Below are 21,195 nucleotides of genomic sequence, written 5' to 3'. Positions count from 1 at the left end.
TCTTTTGGTCTAGAGCAGTGGTCAGCAAACTCATTAGTCAACAGAGCCAAATATCAACAGAACAACGATTGAAATTTCTTTTCAGAGCCAAATTTTTAAAACTTATACTTCTTCTAACGCCATTTCTTCAAAATAGACTCGCCCAGCCCAGCTGGCATGGCTCAGTGGTTGAGCATCGGAACCAGGAACCAAGAGATGGTGGGTTCAATTCCCAGTCAGGGCACATGCCTGGGTTGCAGGCTTAATCCTCAGTGGGGGTTCATGCAGGAGGCAGCCAATTGATGATGTTTCTCTCTCATTGATGTTTCTATCTTTCTATCCTCTCCTTTCCTCTTTCTCTTAAAAAAAAAAAAATCAATAAAAACATATTTAAAAAAAATAGACTCGCCCAGGCCATGGTATTTTGTGGAAGAGCCACACTCAAGGGGCCAAAGAGCCGCATGTGGCTTGTGAGCCTTGGTTTGCCGACCACTGGTCTAGAGCATAATTCTCCACTCTTAGTGATTTTAACACTGTCTACTCTCCCAACCTGCAAGTCTCAGGAAAGACCCAAATGTCATTTCTTTGGGGAAACAGTCCCCGTGTCCTAGGTTTGATCGGCTCTCCACTGGAAACCCTGGAGCTCTTCTCTTTTCTAAGCCTCAGCACACACGTGGAGCTCTGTACACTGTCTTTGTCTCCCTGCTGAACACAAGGACTGTGTTTCTGATTCACCCTCACAGTTCCAGTTGCCTAGTATTAGAAGATAGTGTGTTTGTTCATGACTGAATGAATAGATAAGTAAGTGAACAAATGAGAATTTAATGCATCATGAGTATCTGTATTCATAAATAAATGAACAATTGAGAACTAACTACATTTGTAAAACAGTATAATTCTTGTTATATAGTAAGTAATCAATAAATGGCAGCTTTGTTTTTTAATTGACTTTTCAGCTTATAATCATGAAAAAAAAAACACATACCACCAGTCTGATTAATGGAAGCAATGTTTCTTAGTGACATCATTCATTAAATGCTAAGGCAGTTGTTGTAGGTCATGGGAATTTAACACTTAAATAGCAGCCTTTTCCCCTTACATTCAACTTTTTAATATCTTGTATTTATTGTCTCTTCTTCCCTCCTGCCCTCCTCAGGTTAAAATCATCATTTCTCACCTTGATTCTTACCTACCTGGTGTTCCTTTAACAATCCGTTCCTTTCTATTCCTTCTCCTCTAGATGTGGGCTTCTTCAGGGTAGGGAATGTCTCTACTCTTCTGCCACACCCCAGTACCCAGCACAGTACCTAGGACCAGTGTTTGTTAAATAAATGAATGATGATGACTGTTTAAAAAGCAGACTATTGCATTGTCAGTAGACTTAGTAGAAATTAATTGACTAATTTTGATCTTGGTACAGTTTTGAAAAATTATAGTTCAGACTTTTTGATTTTATACTTGTTGAGTATGGTTGATATATTGCTTTTTATATTTTCCACTTTATTTCCACATTTTTACATAGGAAAGATTTTGCTAGATTGCATCCCAATTCTAAATGATAGCTGTATTCCATGAGCTATTACAGACCTAGGTATATCAAACCTCCTCACTTCTGTACACTGAGGCCTTCTAATCTCCAACCCTAGAACTCAGGAAGACCTCCCTCAACCCCCCCAGGACACAGCCAACTTCCAGGCACAGCTCACTGAGTTACAGCTCACTGAGTCTGTGTCCTTGTAGAATGTCTTATATTGGCTTGGGCATAGTGCTCTTTGTCAGAATTATGGTTTGTGATTTAACAGCAGTAGCCTCATTAATTAGGCATCTACTATGAGCCAGTCCTTATGCTAGAAGCTTTGCAAACACAGTCTCTGCTCTTTCTTATAAAATAGGTAGATATACTCTTTTTATGGATAAAGAAACAGAAGCCCAGGAAGGCAGATGACTTGCCTCAGGCAAGTTCAAGATTAGGGCAGGATTTGAACCCAGGTCTTTGGGGCCTCAGAACCTGTGGTTCTCCTACTTGGCTCTCTTACCTCCCTTTTTTATATTATAAGCTTCAAGTAAATGTCACTATATCTATATGTCAGCCTTTGAGCAGTTTATAAGGAGTGTTTCTTTGCTACTTCTTTGGCCTTAATTAGAGAACTGTGGAGTGGAATGAGGTGTTGGACAGTGATCAAAATGAGTGCCTGTCTTCCTTTAATTGAGGGGCTCATGATGTGGAGAGAGCACAGAGTCATAGGCATGACTTCTAGGTGGCAGAACCAGTATTACACCCTTCCCTACTCTGCCACTTCTCGCTGGGTGCTAGTTGAGTTTTCTCTCAGTCTTGTCAATAACACCTACCTTCACTGTGGTAAGGAACCAGTGAGGGGTGTGTGTGGAAGGTGTCTGTAAACACCTAGCTTCTCTTGCTATCATACTCTGCACTTTACATATTTGGAAGCGTGGTCTGCTTCCTTTTCCTTAATTCATTTCCCTTTTGGGTGCCCCCTCAGAATCAGTGCTATAGTGGATACTTTGAAAGCAGAGATGAATGAATCAAGTCCCCTCTGCCTCTTACTTCATTGTTTCCACCTGTCCCCTTTTGTGGGCTTGGATCTCTTTCATTGCCTTAGTTTTCACTAATTTATTTATTTATTTAATAAATCTTTATTGTTCAGATTATTACAGATGTTCCTCTTTTTCCCCCCCAATAGCTCCCCTCCACCCGGTTCCCACCCCACCCTCTGCCCTTACTCCCCCCACTGTCTTCACCTATAGGTGTACGATTTTTGTCCAGTCTCTTCCCGCACCCCCCACACCCCTTCCCCCCGAGAATTGTCAGTCCACTCCCTTTCTATGCCCCTGATTCTATTATATTCACCAGTTTATTCTGTTCATCAGATTTTTAATTCACTTGATTTTTAGATTCACTTGTTGATAGATGTGTATTTGTTGTTTATAATTTTTATCTTTACCTTTTTCTTCTTCTTCCTCTTCTTAAAGAATACCTTTCAGCATTTCATATAATACTGGTTTGGTGGTGATGAACTCCTTTAGCTTTTTCTTATCTGTGAAGCTCTTTATCTGCCCTTCAATTCTGAATGATAGCTTTGTTGGGTAGAGTAATCTTGGTTGAAGGTTCTTGCTATTCATCACTTTGAATATTTTTTGCCACTCCCTTCTGGCCTGCATAGTTTCTGTTGAGAAGTCAGCTGACAATTGAATGGGTGCTCCCTTGTAGATAACTGTTTTTCTCTTGCTGCTTTTAATATTCTCTCTTTGTCTTTTGCTCTTGGCATTTTAATTATGATGTGTCTTGGTGTGGTTCTCTTTGGATTCCTTTTGTTTGGGGTTCTCTGTGCTTCCTGGACTTGTAAGTCTATTTCTTTCACCAGGTGGGCGAAGTTTTCTGTCATTATTTCTTCAAATAGGTTTTCAGTATCTTGCTCTCTCTCTTTCTTCTGGCACCCCCATAATTCGGATGTTGGTACGCTTGAAGTTGTCCCAGAGGCTCCTTACACTATCTTCATATTTTTGGATTTTTTTTTCTTTTTGCTTTTCCGGTTGGGTGTTTTTGGCTTCTTTGTATTTCAAATCTTTGACTTGATTCTTGCGATCCTCTAGTCTGCTGTTGGATCTCTGTATATTATTTTTTATTTCAGTCACTGTATGCTTAATTTCTAGTTGGTCCTTTTTCATCAAGGGTCTCGCTAAATTTATCGGCCTTTTCTAGAAAATTCTTGAAAAACCTTATAACCGTGGTTTTGAACTCTATATCCAGTCGTTTACTTTCCTCCATTTCTTTCATTTGTGACCTGCTTTTTTGTCTCCGCATTTTGGCTGCTTCCCTGAGTTGATTGAGTGGCTTTGTGTGCTAGGTGTCCTATAGGGCCCAGTGGCTCAGCCTCCCCCAGTTACCTGAGGTGGACACTTTTGGTGCACCCCTTTGTGGGCTGTGTGCACAGTCTTGCTGTAGTTAAGCGTTGATTGTTGTTGGTATCACTGGGAGGAATTGACCTCCAGGCCAATTGGCTGTGAGGATCAGCTGTGTCTATGCTGGGAGAACTTCTGTGCTGGAGACACCCTTATGAGACAAGACTTGCAAAGCCTCTGTGCTCAGCTTGGATGGGGCGGAGTCTCAGGGCGGAGCAGACAGCATTGGCTTCCCGTCAGCCCTGCCCTAAGAGGCCCCTGGGTCTCAGTGTCCCATGGTAATCGCTGCAAGCACCTCTGAGAGAAAGCTGCCCTCGAGTTTTTCCTGCTGCCAGACAGTCCACTTTCTCCCCGAATGAGTCTGGGTCCCCAGAGTCTCGCCCGGAACTGGAGTTCAGAGCATTCGGGAGCTTTTGTCTCCCTCCTGCTTGAGAAAGCCAGCCACATACTCAGTTGCCCGCCCTCTCAGAGCGCACGTCTCTGTACCTCTGCCTTCTGCAGCTCCTCTGAGTCTCAGTGTGCTTTTCTCTTTCCTGACAGTCCAGTTTCTCCCTGTATGAGTCTGGGTCCCCAGAGTCTCGCCCGGAACTGGAGTTCAGAGCAGTCAGGAGCTTGTGTCTCCCTCTGCCTTCTGCAGCTCCTCTGAGTCTCAGTATGCTTTTCTCTTTCCTTCTAGTTGTAGAATTTCCACTCAGCCAGCCTTCCTGTGGTTCTAGATGATGTCTGTTTTGTCTTTTAGTTGTAGTTTTGAAGTTGTTGTGCGAGGCAGCAGTTTAGGTGTTTACCTATGCCACCATCTTGGTTTCCGAATTCCTTAGTTTTCACTCTTTCAGGCTCAGTACTTTTTAAAAAAAAATTACCATTTGTTGGAGAAGTACACACAGGATGAAGGAGGAACAAGGACAAGGAATCACAAGCTGTGATCCTCACCTTTTACCTGAGGCAAGTCCATTGGCCTTATCGCTGTGAGGCTTAGGTGTGGTGAAGTGTAGGGATTGTTACTGCACAAGGGAACCTGCTCTTTAGATCAGAGTGACCTCCTCTTGTTGCCAGTCAGGGCTCTTCATCCACTAGATCAGGGATTTTTAACTGAATATTTTGTGACTATGTATCCTAGTTCTGGCTTTTTTCTCTTGAGTAGAAACAGGCTGCCAACATATATAAAAGCTGTTTCTTCTCCCCTTTCCTTTCATAATCTTCCCCGCGAAAAACCTCGGGAGAGCCCAGGCACTACAAGGGCGACTGGGCCTGTTGGGTAAATGTGGGGAAAGAGTAAGAGCTGAGGTGAGGGCTAAATAATTACTGAGGGCCCTGCATAGTGTACTAGCAAGTTGGGACTTTATCTTGAAGACTCTGAGGGTTTTCTACAGAAGAGAATGGATGTTGTCAGTAGGGAAAGGATGAACTGCAGAGGGTAAAACATAGGGTCTCATTTTCTGGGCTGGCCTGCCCACTTTTGCCTATTGGCACATTTGGGAATACCTATCTTTCATCATGCTCCTGTTAAAGATTGTCCATTCCTGCCTGCACCTCAATGTCTGCTGAGACTTGTGCATGGGTTGAGGAGAAATACATCCTGAGTCAGGTTTTCGAATGGAGGAAAATGTTCATAGTGACCATTAGGTTGGTATGGTTTTGTTTTATTTCTCCTTAACTCCTTTCTTTAAAGATTTTAAAGTTTGCTCCTCTGTAGAATTCAAAATAAAACCATTCATTTCCTATCTGATAAAAGTGAAAAAGTGGTCATGCTGTTGAAAACCAAAATCTGATTAAAATTTTATGGGTCATGAGAATACATTGTATCTATGATGTTCATATTTAAATAAATAAGCAAACACAAAACATTTGGTGTCATGCTAGCATGGTGTGAAAACCTGGAATGACAGTAAAGTAGTGCAGGGTCAGGTCGGAGGCTGTAAGAGAAATGAGGAGGTTGTCTTAATGGGCATCTGAAGCAGACACTGTTGAGCGTGAAAGCCCAGGTTGATGTATGGGGAGTAGGGTTTGGGTCTGCAAAGCTGGCAGAGGCCATGCTGGCACCTGTCACTTCCGGTGGTGGATTAATATACCAGGTAGATTCCTTCTTTTAGCGTTGTGTGGAGAGATGGACAGGCTCTGGTCATTTTGCAGACAGGTATATATGCCTGTGTTAACTTTAAGTGATATGATCTGGGACCTTTCCAGTGCATGTGGTGTCATGAGAAGAATGTAGGCTTTGGTTTGCATCCAGCCCAAACACTTGGAATCTTTGGGACCTTGGGCTAGTCACTTCTTCTGAACCTCAGTTTCCTTATCTATAAAGTCAAGATAATATTTACAGGATTTTCTGTGCCTGGCAGAGTAAGTATCCGATAAATATTTCTCTTTCTTGTAGACATACTATCTAATAAAGAGGGAATATGCTAATTGACCATCACTCCATCACAAAGATGGCTGCACCCACAGCTGAGGCCAAGTTCTCATAAGGAGCCTTAATGAGCAATCAGCAGGGACCTGAGGCTACGTTCTCCCCCGCCCCCGTGGGGCTTGACAGGGGACCTCAGGCTGTGCCCCCCACCTGGCAGGGCTTGACAGGGGACCTCAAGGTGCGCTTCCCATCCTGGTGCTGGGCTAGGGGACCTCAGGCTGCTCCCCCTGCCCCAGTGCCAGGCCGGGGGACCTCAGGCCGTGCCCCCCACCCGGCGGGGCTTGATGGGGGACCTCAAGGTGTGCTTCCCGTCCTGGTGCTGGGCTAGGGGACCTCAGGCTGCTCCCCCTGTCCCAGTGCTAGGCCAGGGGACCTCAGGCCACGCCCCCTACCAGGTGGGGCTTGACGGGACCTCAGGCTGTGCCTCCCACCCAGCTGGGCTTGACAGAGGACCTCAAGGTGCACCCCCAGTGCTGGGTCGGGGGAACTCAGGCTGCACCCCCGCCCAGCGGGGCTTGACGGGGGGGACCTGAGGCTGCGCGCCCCTCCCGGTGCTGGGCTGGGGGACCTGAGACTGCACCCCCCCCCCCCCCGCCTGGCGGGGCTTAACTGAGGACCTCAAGGCACGCTCCCTGCCCCGGTCTGGGCTGGGGGACCTCAGGCCACGACCCCTGTCCTGGCGCCAGGCCAGGGGACCTGAGGCTACTCCCCCTGACCAGCAGGGCTTGACAAGGGTGGGACTGGCCAGGTCTGGATCTAGCCCAATGGGGGGGTGGTTGGCCAGGTGTGGGTCTCACGCGATTTTGAGGTGCATGTGGGTGGGCGGGGACTTGACTTTGGGTCCCGTGGTGAGCCCCAGACTCTGACAGGAGGAAGGTTTTCATATACATTTTACTAATTTTCTTTCATCTCTGACACTTCTTTTATAGAGAAAGGGCAAATAGCAATATTAAATTATTTCCTCTAATTAATCCCCTTTTAATGTGCATGAATTTCGTGCACCGGCTCACTAGTTGGATTCATTAGAATATAGGTAATTCCCTTAGAAATTGAGAACATGATGTTGGTTGAGGATAGCCATTGTAAAAAAATGCAGAAATATTGGTGTATCCTGCATTTTTCTAAATGCTCACCCACCCTACTCCCAGCGTTTGCTACCATGAACTGATTTTAGCAGTCTGATAAGCTGGCTGTACAGATGACCTTAGCTTCCTGAGGAAGGTGTGAGAAGTCTGGCATTTCAGCAGCAGTGCTCATTTATACTACCTGGACCATTCAGGGGCAGCTTCGTACCACAGAAGACATTGAAACTGAAGTAACTAACCTGGTCTTTCATAGACCTTTATACTTGGACAGTCTGTATTGGAAATGGCCCTTAGTTGGACAGGGTAGACAACAGAAAACCTAAACAGTTTGTTTGGTTAAGATGTAATGAACATCTAGAAAACCACCACTCAACTAAAGTACTAAAATATTGCCAATCAATTACATCTACCTGTTGTTCTTATCCTACCCCACCCTCCTGATTCCCTGCCAGGGGCAACCACTCTTCCAAATGTTGTGCTGATCATTTTCTTGTTTTTATTTTACTTCTCTTCATCTCTCTCCCCACCTGTATCCATCCATCCCTCTCTCTCCCCGCCTTTCCCTTTCACTTTCTCCCTACCACTACAAATCTACAACATGTTATCTCATTGCCTGAGGTTGAACATTTCTCTATATAATTATTGTCGTTATATGCTTCCTTTTCTGTGGCGTGGCTCAACTCCATCAGTTGCATATGTTACAAATGTCTTCTCCCATTTTGTAGATTGTCTTCACTCTCTTTAAAGTGTCTTCTAATGCACAAAAGTTTTCCTATGAATGTAGCCAAATTTATTATCTTTCTTATGCTTAACACTTTGTATCTTCATAAATTCTTTCCTACTTTAAGCTCAGAAAGATATTTACTTATACTTTCTTTTCAAGTTTGCTTTTAACATTTAAGTACTTCATCCATCTGGAGTTGATTTTTTGGCATAGTGTAAGAATTCAATTTCATTTTTTTCCTGTGGATAAACAATTTTTCTAACTTTTCCTTTTCCACACTCTCTGTCGTGCTGTCTGTCCAAAAGCAAACTTTGACAGATGCATAAGTCTCTTTCTAGGCTCCTCTATGCCATTGGTCACTTTGTTTGTCATTTTGCAGACAGGTATATATGCCTGTCTGCAAAATGTATACTGCCTAATTACTGTAGCTTTACAGTAAGCTTATTTGGCTACCCAGGCAAGACCCCCTTTCTTTTCTTCTTCAGAAATGTCTGGGTTATTGTTGGCCCGTTCTTCCATTTACATTTTGGAATCAACCTTTCTAATTCCACAGAATAATTGAGGTATAACTTATATACAATAAAAGTACCCTCTTTGTTGAACAATTCTGTATTTCAACAAAGGTAATCACCACCACACTCAACATATAGGGCAGTTCCATCACAATATTCCGTCATCTCCTTGGTAATTGACCTATTCCTGCTGTTGCCTACCACTGCTCTGTTTTCTGTTCAGATTTGTTTCTCATTTCATTTAATTTTTATCCAATGTTCCATTAAAATGCTGGGATTTTTTTTTTTTTTTTACTGCAGTTACATTAAATCTATAGATCAACCTAAGAAGGAAATCTACATCTGGTGTTAAGTCTTCTTGTCCGTAAACATAATGTATCTATCAACTTAGAGAGACTTAGCTTGACAGTAATGGAAAGTTCTTAATTTCTAGAAAGAAAAAAATCTAAACATTTTAAATAGTTCTTTAAAAGTACTAAAAGAATCATTTTACAAAATAATTATCCATCTAAATAAATACATTAAATGCACATAAATATATGGCAGACCTGTGGCAATATTACATTAAAAAAAAAAAGACCCATCTTGGTTCCAAACCATCTTTATTGCCCTTCTACAAGATCTTAGGCAAGCTTCTTAGCTTCCCTGATGCTCTGTCTCAGTATCTGTGTGATGACTAGAACATCCCTTCCTTGTGGGGTTATTGTGAAGATTAAATGCTAAAATGTGTGCAGAGTGTCAAGAGACAGTGGACTCAGTACAGTGAAGCTGTGAGTGGATGAGACTATTATGTGGGAGGAACTGCTCTCACTCAGCTATAAGGAATCAGGGAGGACTTTCAGCGTGTTTAGTTCCCCAGTGGCTTTAACCAAGTGGCACGACCGAAAGATGGCCTTGAATCATTTCCCTGACAAATTTGGAAAAGGTTAGTGTTGCCAAGCAGCTGACTACACGCTACTTCTGACAGGCAAGCTGGAATCACTGGAGGACACAGCTGACAGCCAATTCATTTTGCTGATTCATCCATTAGAAGGGTGGCTTTGAGCCAGAATTTAGCTTCCAGATTAAAGGCCGAGAGCTGCAAAGCTGCTGGGACTTGAAGGAATGCTGGTAAATTATTGCCATGTGAAGGCCAGGAGTGAAAAGTGGATTGTTATTTGTTTTCCCTTTTAAGCAATCCTAATTCCAAATGTGCTCAAATAAATTCCCTTTCCAAGGTTAGAGGGTTGTTTGTAACATTTGTCCATGGGACTGAGAGTGAAATTATTGGAAACAATTGGACACTATTAAACAGGTCATCTTGGCTCCTTTGTGATCCAGTTACCACCTTTGTTTTCATGGGGAATACTGACTCAGGCCTACTCTTTTACTTGGTGTAGTCCAAGTTAATTTAGAGAGAGAGATTATTGTAGATGTCACCCCTTTTGGGGACATTTGCAAAATGAACATGCTGGATATAGGAATGAAACTTAAAGAGGAAAATCCAGGAAGTGTTTATTTACCAACAGTCAGTACAGAATAATGATGGTAGACTCTATGGGTTCTTTATGTATCATTTTGGTAGGTTAACCTGTTTTAGTAGGTAGTCTCAGGCATATAGGGAAATCAACTCTACATAAAGCTTGCATGTGACAGGGTGAGCTTAAGGGGATGGAGACTGTCTTTTTTATCAAATACCTAGCATAGTCCCTGGACAGACAGTGAGCAATTACTGGATGGAAGCATAGACGGATGGTGTTTGTTTATATGGAAACTAGAGGCCCAGTGCACGAAATTTGTGCATGGAGGGGGATGTCCCTCAGCCCAGCCTGCACCCTCTCCAATCTGGGACCCCTCGAGGAATGTCCGACTGCCCGTTTAGGCCCGATCCCGGTAGTCGGACATCCCTCTCACAATCCAGGACTGTTGGCTCCCAACCGCTCGCCTGCCTGCCTTCCTGATTTCCCCTAACCGCTTCTGCCTGCCATCCTGATCACCCCTAACCACTCCCCTGCCAGCCTGATTAATGCCTAACTGCTCCCCTGCCAGCCTGTTTGCCCCTAACTTCCCTCCTCTGCTGGCCTGGTCACCCCTAACTGCCCTTCCCTGCAGGCTTGATCGCCCCAACTGCCTTCCCTTGCAGGCCTGGTCCCTCCCAACTGCCCTCCCTTGCTGGCCATCTTGTGGCGGCCATCTTGTGTCCACATGAGGGCAGGATCTTTGACCACATAGGGGCAGCCATCTTGTGTGTTGGAGTGACAGTCAATTTGCATATTACTCTTTTATTAGGATAGGATAGAGGCCTGGTGCACGGGTGGGGGCCAGCTGGTTTGCCCTGAAGGGTGTCCCGGATCAGGGTGAGGGTTCCCTTGGGGCATGGGGTGGCCTGGGTGAGGGGCCTGTGGTCGTTTGCAGGCTGGCCACGCCCCCCAGCGACCCAAGTGGAGGCCCTGGTATCTGGGGTTTATTTATCTTCTACAATTGAAACTTTGTATCCTGGAGCGGAGCCAAGCCTCCTGCTCACTCCATGGCCACAGCCATTTTTTTTTTTTAAATATATTTTATTGATTTTTTACAGAGAGGAAGAGAGAGGGATAGAGAGTTAGAAACACTGATGAGAGAGAAACATCAATCAGCTGCCTCCTGCACACCCCCCACTGGAGATGTGCCCGCAACCAAGGTACATGCCCTTGACCGGAATCAAACCTGGGACCTTTCAGTCCACAGGCCGATGCTCTATCCACTGAGCCAAACCAGACAGGGCGGCCACAGCCATTTTTGTTGAGATTTATTTATCTTCTATAATTGAAACTTTGTAGCCTTGAGTGGAGGCCTGGGCCCACCAGGGTGTGTGGTAAACTTCGCTTCCTCCATTGCCTGGGAAACCCAAGCCTCCTGCTCTCTCCATGGCCGCAGCCATCTTGGTTGTGGTTAATTTGCATACTCGCTCCTGATTGGCTAGTGGGCGTGGCTTGTGGGTGTAGTGGAGTGATGGTTAATTTGCATATTACTCTTTTATTAGATAGGATTATTGGGTGGTTAGATAAATAAGGGGAAAAGTCAGAAATGTGGCCACTGAAAGTAGGAAAAAAGTAACTGTCATGAGGAATAAGGTTTTCAAGAAAGGATCCTACTTCTGTGGTTCTCTGATTAATATGAGTGACTGGTCAATAGCATGTCTCCAGAATTTGATGCCCGTTTATCTCCTTGTGAGTGAGTCAGAGAACACCATTTTGAGCTCACATTTTAGTAACTTACACTACTTCTTTGGGAGACTGTATACTATGGAAGTTCCTTAATACCCTCATGCGTCATGGTTTTTTTTTCCTTTTGTTTCTCTAACTCTAGAGTGAATGTTTGAAAAGTACAGCAAACTTCTTAGTAAAATTTGTGTTTCTACAGAATTGGTTTTTCTTTTCTGTAGTTTTATTTTGCTCTTTAAGTAGCTAAACATTTAGGGCACGACATTCTGTAATCCACTATTGTGCTGAGAAGTTTTAGGCAAATCTGGCCCCCTTTGAATGAGGATTAAGTGTCAAGTGTAGGATATGTGGAGCATCTGCCTCTCACACAGTTGTCTTTCCCTCTGATTTCAGGTCCCTAATATAATTGAGTCCTTTGTCCAGTTCTGATGTTCTCAAATACTGCATGCTTATCACCAGTTGCTGCATTCTGCCTGCACTCATTCACGTAATATTTATTGAGAAGTACTCTGTAAGAAGAACTTTGCTAGAACTGGGTATATGGATTCTCTGTCAAACAGTAAGATGCTTTTGCAGCTGCCCAGGTACCAAGTCAGCAAGGCAAGGCTCTTACTGTCTCACTGCCAGTGTGGGAAATAATTGTTGGCAGTGAGAGTGGGCTAGGAGAGTATATGCTCAAATTACATGAGTTAGAATCAGCAAGTGGGTGCCTATCCACCCACAGGCCTTCCATGGGTCCTCACTCCCACTCCATCAGCTTTTCCATCCCGCCGGCCTCTGTGGAGGACACAGCAAAGGATTGCAACAAAACTGACCTGGCCTTAGTCAAGCATTAACACCAAGGAGGGAATAAGCTCCATCCAGCTTTCAAGTATTCCTGCCAGCCAGAGGCACATTACAGAGAATTAGCAGTCTTTAAAAGCGTAAGGAGAAGAGGCATGTCTTAGGCATTGTGGGGATCTCTTAAATTTGCAGAGTCCGAAGTAAGGTGCAGAGCAGCAAGAAGGCCCCTGGCCTTAGGGTCAAAGTAACTTGGTTTTGCATCCCATTGCTGCCACTCACTCGTGGTGAGGTCTGCAGTAAATCACCTGACTTCTGTGCCCCTGCTTTCTCACCAGCAAAAGCAGTTCCTCCCTTGTAAGTGTATTGTGAAGATTAGACATCATGTATGCAAAACGCTGGACACAGACATATCGTAGAACTTAAGTATTTGACAGTGAAGATTGCTTTTATTGCCATTTTTATTTTTTAAAAAAATTAATGAGGGTTTACAGTTTTCCCTTAGGAGTTTTGTTTTGTTGTTATTTTCATTTTCTTACTCTGGAAATGAATAATTTTTAAGCAGCAGTGTTACCTGCAAATATTTTGAAAATTAATCTTTTACTTACAGCATGACGGTTCTTTACAGTTTACAGAGCACTTTCACACTGTGGATGAGGTTGTGGAGTAATGACTCTCTCTTTTCTCCAGATGAGGAAGCTCAGACTTGGCGAGCCCAAGGAATGTTCCCAAGGCCACCTGGCTTCTAAGTGTCAGAGCTGGTGTCTGAGCTCAGACCTGAATCCAGGGCTCCTTTGACTACCTCAGTGACACCTCGGGGGCTGGGTCATAATGACTTTTCATAATGACTTTTTTCTTTTTCTTGTAGCTGTCAATACCAGCAAATACGCAGAAAGCTATCGGATTCAGACCTATGCTGAATATGTGGGGAAAAAACATGAGGAGAAGCAGATCAAGAGAAAGTGGCCAGAAGATAGTTGGAAGGAGATTGAGAGAAAGCGGTTAAATCAGTGCATATCCTGTGCTCTGCAGAATCACTATTACTGCACCAGTAGGTAAGAATCATTGGCTATTGACTTAAAAGCACAGTTATTCTAGCAATATCTTTTTTCTTGCTCCCTACATTACTGTAAATAAGAAATCTGACTTTTGAGAAAGGACTTTTAAAAAAAAACTTTTCTCATAATATCAGAAGTTACAATTCTTTCTGTGATTTATCAACCACAGCTGGTTCACTCACAGAAAACCCTTTTGAGGCAGACAGGATACATCTTATTCCTGTTTTAGAGGTGAGGAAATAGGCTCCTTGACTTGCCCACCAGTTTCAGTGAGAGAGCCAGGTTCAGAGTTGAATTCTGTTGTGTCTGATCCCTTCCTCTTCTCAGTACACCATGTTCCTCTGCCTAAGCTCCTGAATTCCCGTCAGATCCTACATAGGGATCTGCACCACATGCCGACTATAAAACGAGAACGTGACAAATACTTCCTTTAATGCTTTTCATAATCCTACTTTCAGAAGTTAAATACTGGTAACATTTTGGCATCTTTGTGAAACTACAAAACATAGGTATAGAAAAAGGGGGTGGGAGAAGTTCATTATAGAAAATTGTAAAATTCATAAAAGTGTGAATTAGCAGAAGAAAATCAGGCCAGCAGGGGAGGGACCAGACCTGCAAGGGAGGGCAGTTGGGGGCGATCAAGCCTGCAGGGGAGGGCAGTTAGGAGTGACCAGGCCAGCAGAGGAGAGAAGTTGGGGGCGACCGGGCCTGCAGGGAAGGGCAGTTGGGGGGGACCCAGGCCTGCAGGGGAGAGCAGTTGGGGGAACCAGGCCTGCAGGAGAGGGCAGTTAGGGGTGACCAGGCCTGCAGGGGAGGGCAGTTAGGGGCAAACAGGCTGGCAGAGGAGCAGTTAGGCATCAATCAGGCTGTCAGGGGAGTGGTTAGGGGGTGATCAGGCTGTCAGGCAGAAGCGGTTAGGGGCAATCAGGAAGGCAGGCAGGCGAGCAGTTGGGAGCCAGCAGTCCTGGATTGTGAGAGGGATGTCCAACTGACTGTTTAGGCCCAATCCTACCTTGATCAGGCCTAAATGGGCAGTCGGACATCCCTCGAGGGGTCCCAGATTGGAGAGGGTGCAGGCTGGGCTGAGAGATACACACCCCACTCCCGTGCACGAATTTCGTGCACTGGGCCTCTAGTTATAAATAAGGCTGCTATGATCATTTCTTTTTTTTTTTTTTAAATATATATTTTATTGATTTTTTTTTTTTTTTTTACAGAGAGAAAGGGAGAGGGGTAGAGGGTTAGAAACATCGATGAGAGAAAAACATCGATCAGCTGCCTCCTGCACACCCCCTACTGGGGGATGTGCCTGCAACCAAGGTACATGCCCTTCACTGGAATCGAACCTGGGACCCTTCAGTCCACAGGCCGACGCTCTATCCACTGAGCCAAACCGGTTAGGGCTGCTATGATCATTTCTGTAAAAAAAATTTTGTGGCATATGTTATCATTTTTCTTGAGTAAATACCTAAGACTAGGTTTGTTGGTACTTAGGTTAGATGTATGTTAAACTTTAAAGGAACAACCAAACAATTCTCCAAACTGAACATACCATTTTATGCTCCACCAGTACTGTATGAAAGTTCCAGTTGCTCCATGTCCTTGCCAACATTTAGTGCTGTTAATGTTTTTTCTTATTCTAGCCATTCTAGAGGATATAAGATGGTTTTAATTTACATTTCTCTGGTGACTAATTATGTTGATCACCTTTTTGTGTACTTGATGGCCATTTAGATATCTTCTTTCTGAGGTGGATTTTTCAGTGTCCTGCCCATTTTCTAATTGGGTTATTTGTCTTTTTACTGTTTTTATTGTAAGAGTTCTTTTATGTATTCTGGATACACCTCCTTTGTCAGATATATGTATTGCAAATATATTTTTTTGAGTTTTGAGTTCATTTTATTAACAGTGTCTTTTGATGAGCAAATATTTATCATTTTGATGAAGTCTGGTTTAAAATATTTTTTTATGATTAGTGGGTTTTATCCCTGTCCAAAATATCTTGGCATCCTCCAAGGTTGCAATGATTTTCTTATCTGTTTTTTTTTTTTCTAGAAGGCTTATAGTTTTAGCTTTTATATTTAACTCATGATCCATGTCAAATTAATTTTGTGTATGGAATAATATTGAAGTGAGTGTTAATTTTCTACATATGAGTATCCAGTTGTTTCAGCAACATTTGTTCAAAAGATTTCTTTTCTTATTAGATTAACTTGGTACTTTTGTCTAAAATAAATTGACTATGTATTTAGGTCTATTTCTGTACTCCTCTGTTTCATTCATTTTTATGTCTATTCTTATGCTAGTACCACACTTTCTTATTTCTGTGACTTTATAGTAAGACTTAAAATCAGGTAGCATAAACCCTCCAACATTGTTTTTCTTTTTCAAATTATTTTGTCTATTTTAGATCCTTTGTATTCCAAATAAATTTTAGAAGCATCTTGTCTGTTTCTTCATTAGGCCTGTTTTTAGGTTTTGCTGTAGAGGTCTTATGTTAATATTCTTCCTAAATATTTTATGTTATTGATGTTATTATAAATGAAAGTTTCTTAAAACAAGTCACTCATTTTCAAATTGTTTGCTGCCTCTATATAGGATATAATTAATTGTTGTATGTTGACCTTGTACCCTGCAACCTTTTAAAACTCACTTCTTCTTATAGTTTTTTTTTTAATGTCCCACAGGGTTTTATATACACAATCATGTTAATGTGCTAGTAACAAGCTTTATTTTTCCAATATTTGTGTCTCATTCCTTTTTCCTACTTTTTTTCTGACTAGCAACTCTGGTACACAGTTAAGTAGAAGCGGAAGAGTGGATATCCTTGCTTTATTTCTAGTATTAGGGGAAATTCAGGGTTTCCCCATGAAGTATGATTTTTAGGTTGTCCATACAAGTCCTTTTTTCAGACTGAGGAAGTTCCCTTCTATTTCTGGTTTGCTAAGAGTTTGTATCATGAATGGATGTTGAATATTTTCAGATGTTCTTTTTGTATCTTTTAAAATTATCATATAGTTTTTGTACTTTATTTTGTCAGTATTACATTTATTGTTTTTAAATCAAATTTGTATTCCTGGGAGAAATCCACTTGGTCATAATGTATTATCCTTTTTACATGTTGCTGGATTTGATTTGCTCATATTTTATTAAGTACTAGAAGCCCGGTGCATGACATTCATGCACTGGGCGGGGGCGGTGGGGTGGGACCCTCAGCCCGGCTTGTGCCTTTTAGCAGTCCGGGAACCCTTGGGGGATGTCCCACTGACGGCTTAGGCCCGCTCCCCCTGTGGGCCTAAGCCGCAGTCAGACATCCTTAGTGCTGTCGCGGAGGTGGGAGGGGCCAGCCGTGAGCCCCGCTTCTGACTGAGCAGCGCCCCCCCTGTGGGAGCGCACTGACCACCAGGGGGCAGCTCCTGCATTGAGCATCTGCCCCCGGGTGGTCAGTGCGCATCATAGCGACCAGTCATTCCACCGTTCGATTTGCATATTACCTTTTTATTATATAGGATTTTTATCTTTATCCATGAGAAATATTAGATAGTAATTTCCTTTTCTTTTATATTTTTGTCAAGTTTTTGTATCAGGATTATACTGACCTCATAACACTAGTTAAGTTCTTTTTTTTTTAATATTTTTTATTGATTTTTTACAGAGCGGAAGGGAGAGAGATAGAGAGTTAGAAACATTGATGAGAGAGAAACATTGATCAGCTGCCTCCTGCACACTCCCTACTGGGGATGTGCCCACAACCAAAGTACATGCCCTTGACCGGAATCGAACCCGGGACCCTTCAGTCCGCAGGCTGATGCTCTTATCAACTGAGCCACACCGGCCAGGGCAAAACTAGTTAAGTTCTTAAATTTTTGGTTGAGTTTACTAGGGGAGACATCTGGACATAGAGTTTCTCTGTGGAATGGTTTTTTATTATGAATTCAATTTCTTTCATTGATATAGGCTATTTAGATTTTCTGTTTATTTTTGTTTCACTTTTAGGAATCTGTGTTTTCCAAGGAATATTCTATTTCATTTAGGGTGGAAAATTCATTAGCATAAAATTGTTAGCTCAGGCTATTCCCTTATAATTTTAATATCTGTAAGATCTCTAATTATGTTCCTTTAAAAACTCCTGATACTGGTAATTTGTGTCTTTTTTTTTTTTTTCCTAGCTAGGTGATTATTAATTCTTTCAAAGAACCAAATTTAATTTTTTTTTAAAGTATGTTTTATTGATTTTTTACAGAGAGGATGGGAGAGGGATAGTGAGTTAGAAACATTGATGAGAGAGAAACATTGATCAGCCACCTCCTGCACACTCCCTACTGGGGATGTGCCCACAACCAAGGTACATGCCCTTGACTGGAATCGAACCTGGGACCCTTCAGTCCGCAGGCTGATGCTCCATCCACTGAGCCAAACTGGTTAGGGCCCAAATTTAATTTTATTGGGCTTTTTTCCTGTTGTTTTCCTGTCTTATTTTATTTATTTATTTATACTCTTGTTATTTCTTCTGCTTCTTTTGAATTTGTTATTCTTTGTCTAGCTTTTTAAAGTGGGAACTTAACTCATTGATTTTATTACATTTCTTCTTTTCTAATAAAAGCATTTAAAACTATACTAGTCCTAGCCGGTTTTGCTCAGTGGATAGAGAATCGGCCTCTGGAATGAAGGGTCTGGGGTTCAATTCTGGTCAAGGGCACGTACTCAGTTGCAGGCTTGATCCCAGCCCTGGTTGCGGGGGTGCATGCAGGAGGCAACCAATTGATGTGTCTCCCTCACATCGATGTTTCTTTCTCTATGTCTCCCTCTTCCTTACCCTCTCTCTAAAAATCAATGAAAAAATATCCTCGGGTGAGGACTAACAAAAAAAATAAAAATAAAATAAAGCTACACTAAATAATAAAGTCAGCACACTAAATAAGAAAAAAATTATTCACCCTTTCAATGGGTACAGTCTTTTAATTCCCACCTACCGTCTGTATACATGACTTCAAGAAATGGTTAGAAATCACTAGACTGTGGCAGGAGAAACTTGTACTCAGCCCTTTTTGTCCTTTGTGTGTTGGTTCCTGATTTACACATTAATTGCTTAACTGCTTCTGTGACTTAGAGTGGTTGCCTTTACCCCCAGACCCTCCACCACCCACCGTCTAAGAATGCATTTCTGCAGCATGGGCACCAGCCCTCTTGTCCTGGTCGTAGCTCACTCCCTCTCAGCAGTAAGGAGTGCACTCAGAAGCTCTGTTTACCATCTCTTGTTTCTTCTTTCTTACTCCTGGATCCATTCAATTTTAATGCTTCTGTTCTTGGTTCTCAGCTGCCTTTTTCTGGGGAAATTTCCTATTGTTTCGTTCTTGTTTGCTTCATGTTCTACAGTTTAGGAACAGATTTATTACATCTGTATCTGTATATTAACCAAATGACCATCCTACAATTTGCATATTCCTTAGGATAGACCTTTAGTTTCTGGAAAGTACTGTAGAAGGTATCTATCTAGTCTAGTGACCTCAGAATCTTTCTTGTATTTGAGCAGTGTTAGCAAATTCAATGTAGATCTTGTGGGTTACATATATTTTAGCAGAGAAAGTGTTTTCCATGACACTTTTTAAACCATTGAAGTGATAAATGCACAAATTTTTTAAAGTTTGCATAGTACAAGAGAATATAAAATGAGCGGGTGTAGGAAAATCTGCTCCTCATTCCCAGTTCTCCTTCCCTACGGTGGCTACTTTATCATTTTCTTTTGGTGGTTTCACTCTACCTTTAACTAAAAAGTCTTACCAACTTTGACCAATATATCTTGATTGCTTCTATATAATATTAAAAATTAAGCACATGTAGTACCTTCCTTTGCTCTCTGTCCCCTTCTCACTTTCGTTAACTAAATTAGGTTATTTATACTACTTACTACTTTTTTGTATCTATATTTTTGTGCTTTCTTGAGAAGTTGATTCCAAGAGATAGCAGGAGGTATATAGCATGTATATTATTCTGATTGTATAAATACAATTCTCTAGTGAAGAAAGGCTGCATATTTGGGTCCACAGAGAAGAAAATGTATCCCTATGTCATTCAAGCTTTGCTAGCCAAAGGAGAATCTTCTAAATATCTCAGCCATTTTTGCGTAGATTTTTTTCGAGGGAACTAATTTTCTTTTCTAAGTGGTGTATTGGTTTTTTTCTTTTTTTGCACATATATTGTATGGTTAGTAAACTAAAAAATGCCTCTATTTCACCTTCCTAATTGATAATGTTCCTGGATATAGAATTTTAGATCCAAATATTTTATCCTTCCAGAACTTTCAATACTTACCACTATAATCATGGATTTACTTTCCTGTTTTCCTTCAAGGCAGGTGCCATGTTTTCCAAGTCTTTATATCTCTAGCATCTAACTGATCCACAGTATGTACTCAGATATTTGGTGAATTAATGAATGAATAAATAAATACTCAAGTGTCAGTTTCCTGAGTGCTTGCTCTGGGCTAGGTGTTTCACATTTTATCTCATTTATGCTCATAGCAACATTGTGAAGGATGAGCGGTTATCCCCATTTCATAGAGGCTCAGGGAGATTAAACAGTTCTTGAATTGGATTTGATTCCAGGGTGATCCGAAGAGCCTGTTCTTTCCGCCCCCATAAATTTTTCCAGGTCTGGGATAGCCCTGTCCTGAAGGGAAAAAAGTATTCAAGCAGATTGATTGCATTTAGGTGCATGCCATCCAGGGGACTACTGTCTTAACTATAATCACCATACACCTAAGATAAACATCGAAGAGCTTGTATCTTTTCATTTAAAAGTGATATCCTAGGAAGCTGAAGAGAGGTCTTTTTGAATTTCTGCTTAAAAGAATACCAAAACTCTTCATTACAAAACCAAATACTTCAAACATGTACAAAAGTAGAGAAAATAATATAACAAAACTCCCATCTAGCTGTCATAAAGTATCAACAGTGTGTATCCAGTTCTGTTTCATTAGTACTCTTTCTCTCCCTCTCCCCTTCAGATAATTTTGAAACAAATCATAGACAGGGTATCATTTCAACGATAGGCTATATATGTATGTATCAAAAAGATAAGCAGCCATTTTAAAACTAGAATACTACTGTCATAAAAAATTAATTCCTTAATATGTGTTCAGATTTCCTGCTCACAATTTTTTTGAAATAATTGTTTTGTTTGAGCTCTAGTTTATAAACAAGTTCACGTATTATATTTGGTTGACATGTCTTACTTCTCTCTTAATCTGTGAATTTCCTCTCTCTGGATTCCCTTCCCTTCACCCCTCATCCCTTTGCAATATATTTAAGAAACCAGGTTGTTTGCTCTGTAGAATTTCCCATATTCCTGAACATTTTTTTAAGGTTGTTTAACATGTTCCCTGACTTCTGTGTTTGCAGTGAACTGGTAGTTAGTTCTATAAACTTGGTTAGATTCAGGACTGAACTAATAAAAAGAATATTTCATAGAAGGTTTTATGTATTTCCTGTTGTGTTGCTTTGTGTGGCATTAAATGTCTACTTGTCTCTCTTTTTGTGATAAGATTG

At 41.9% G+C, this 21,195-nt stretch overlaps 1 protein-coding gene across 3 annotated transcripts in view; it reads left to right on the top strand.

The window, feature by feature from the left end:
• The window catches only part of PARN (poly(A)-specific ribonuclease), a 176,704-nt gene that overhangs the window by 119,754 nt on the left and 35,755 nt on the right, over positions 1 to 21,195 (top strand). For all 3 annotated transcript variants that reach the window (XM_080679022.1, XM_080679023.1, XM_080679024.1), the window contains one exon: positions 13,459 to 13,645. In XM_080679022.1, the coding sequence (XP_080535148.1) occupies positions 13,459 to 13,645 (187 nt within the window). The remainder of the gene's footprint in view (positions 1 to 13,458; positions 13,646 to 21,195) is intronic.

This window comes from Plecotus auritus (genome assembly GCF_963455305.1).
Source record: "Plecotus auritus genome assembly, chromosome: 7".
Taxonomy (NCBI): domain Eukaryota; kingdom Metazoa; phylum Chordata; class Mammalia; order Chiroptera; family Vespertilionidae; genus Plecotus; species Plecotus auritus.
The sequence above is the reverse complement of the archived record's forward strand: the minus strand, read 5'-3'. Positions and strand labels throughout refer to the sequence as shown.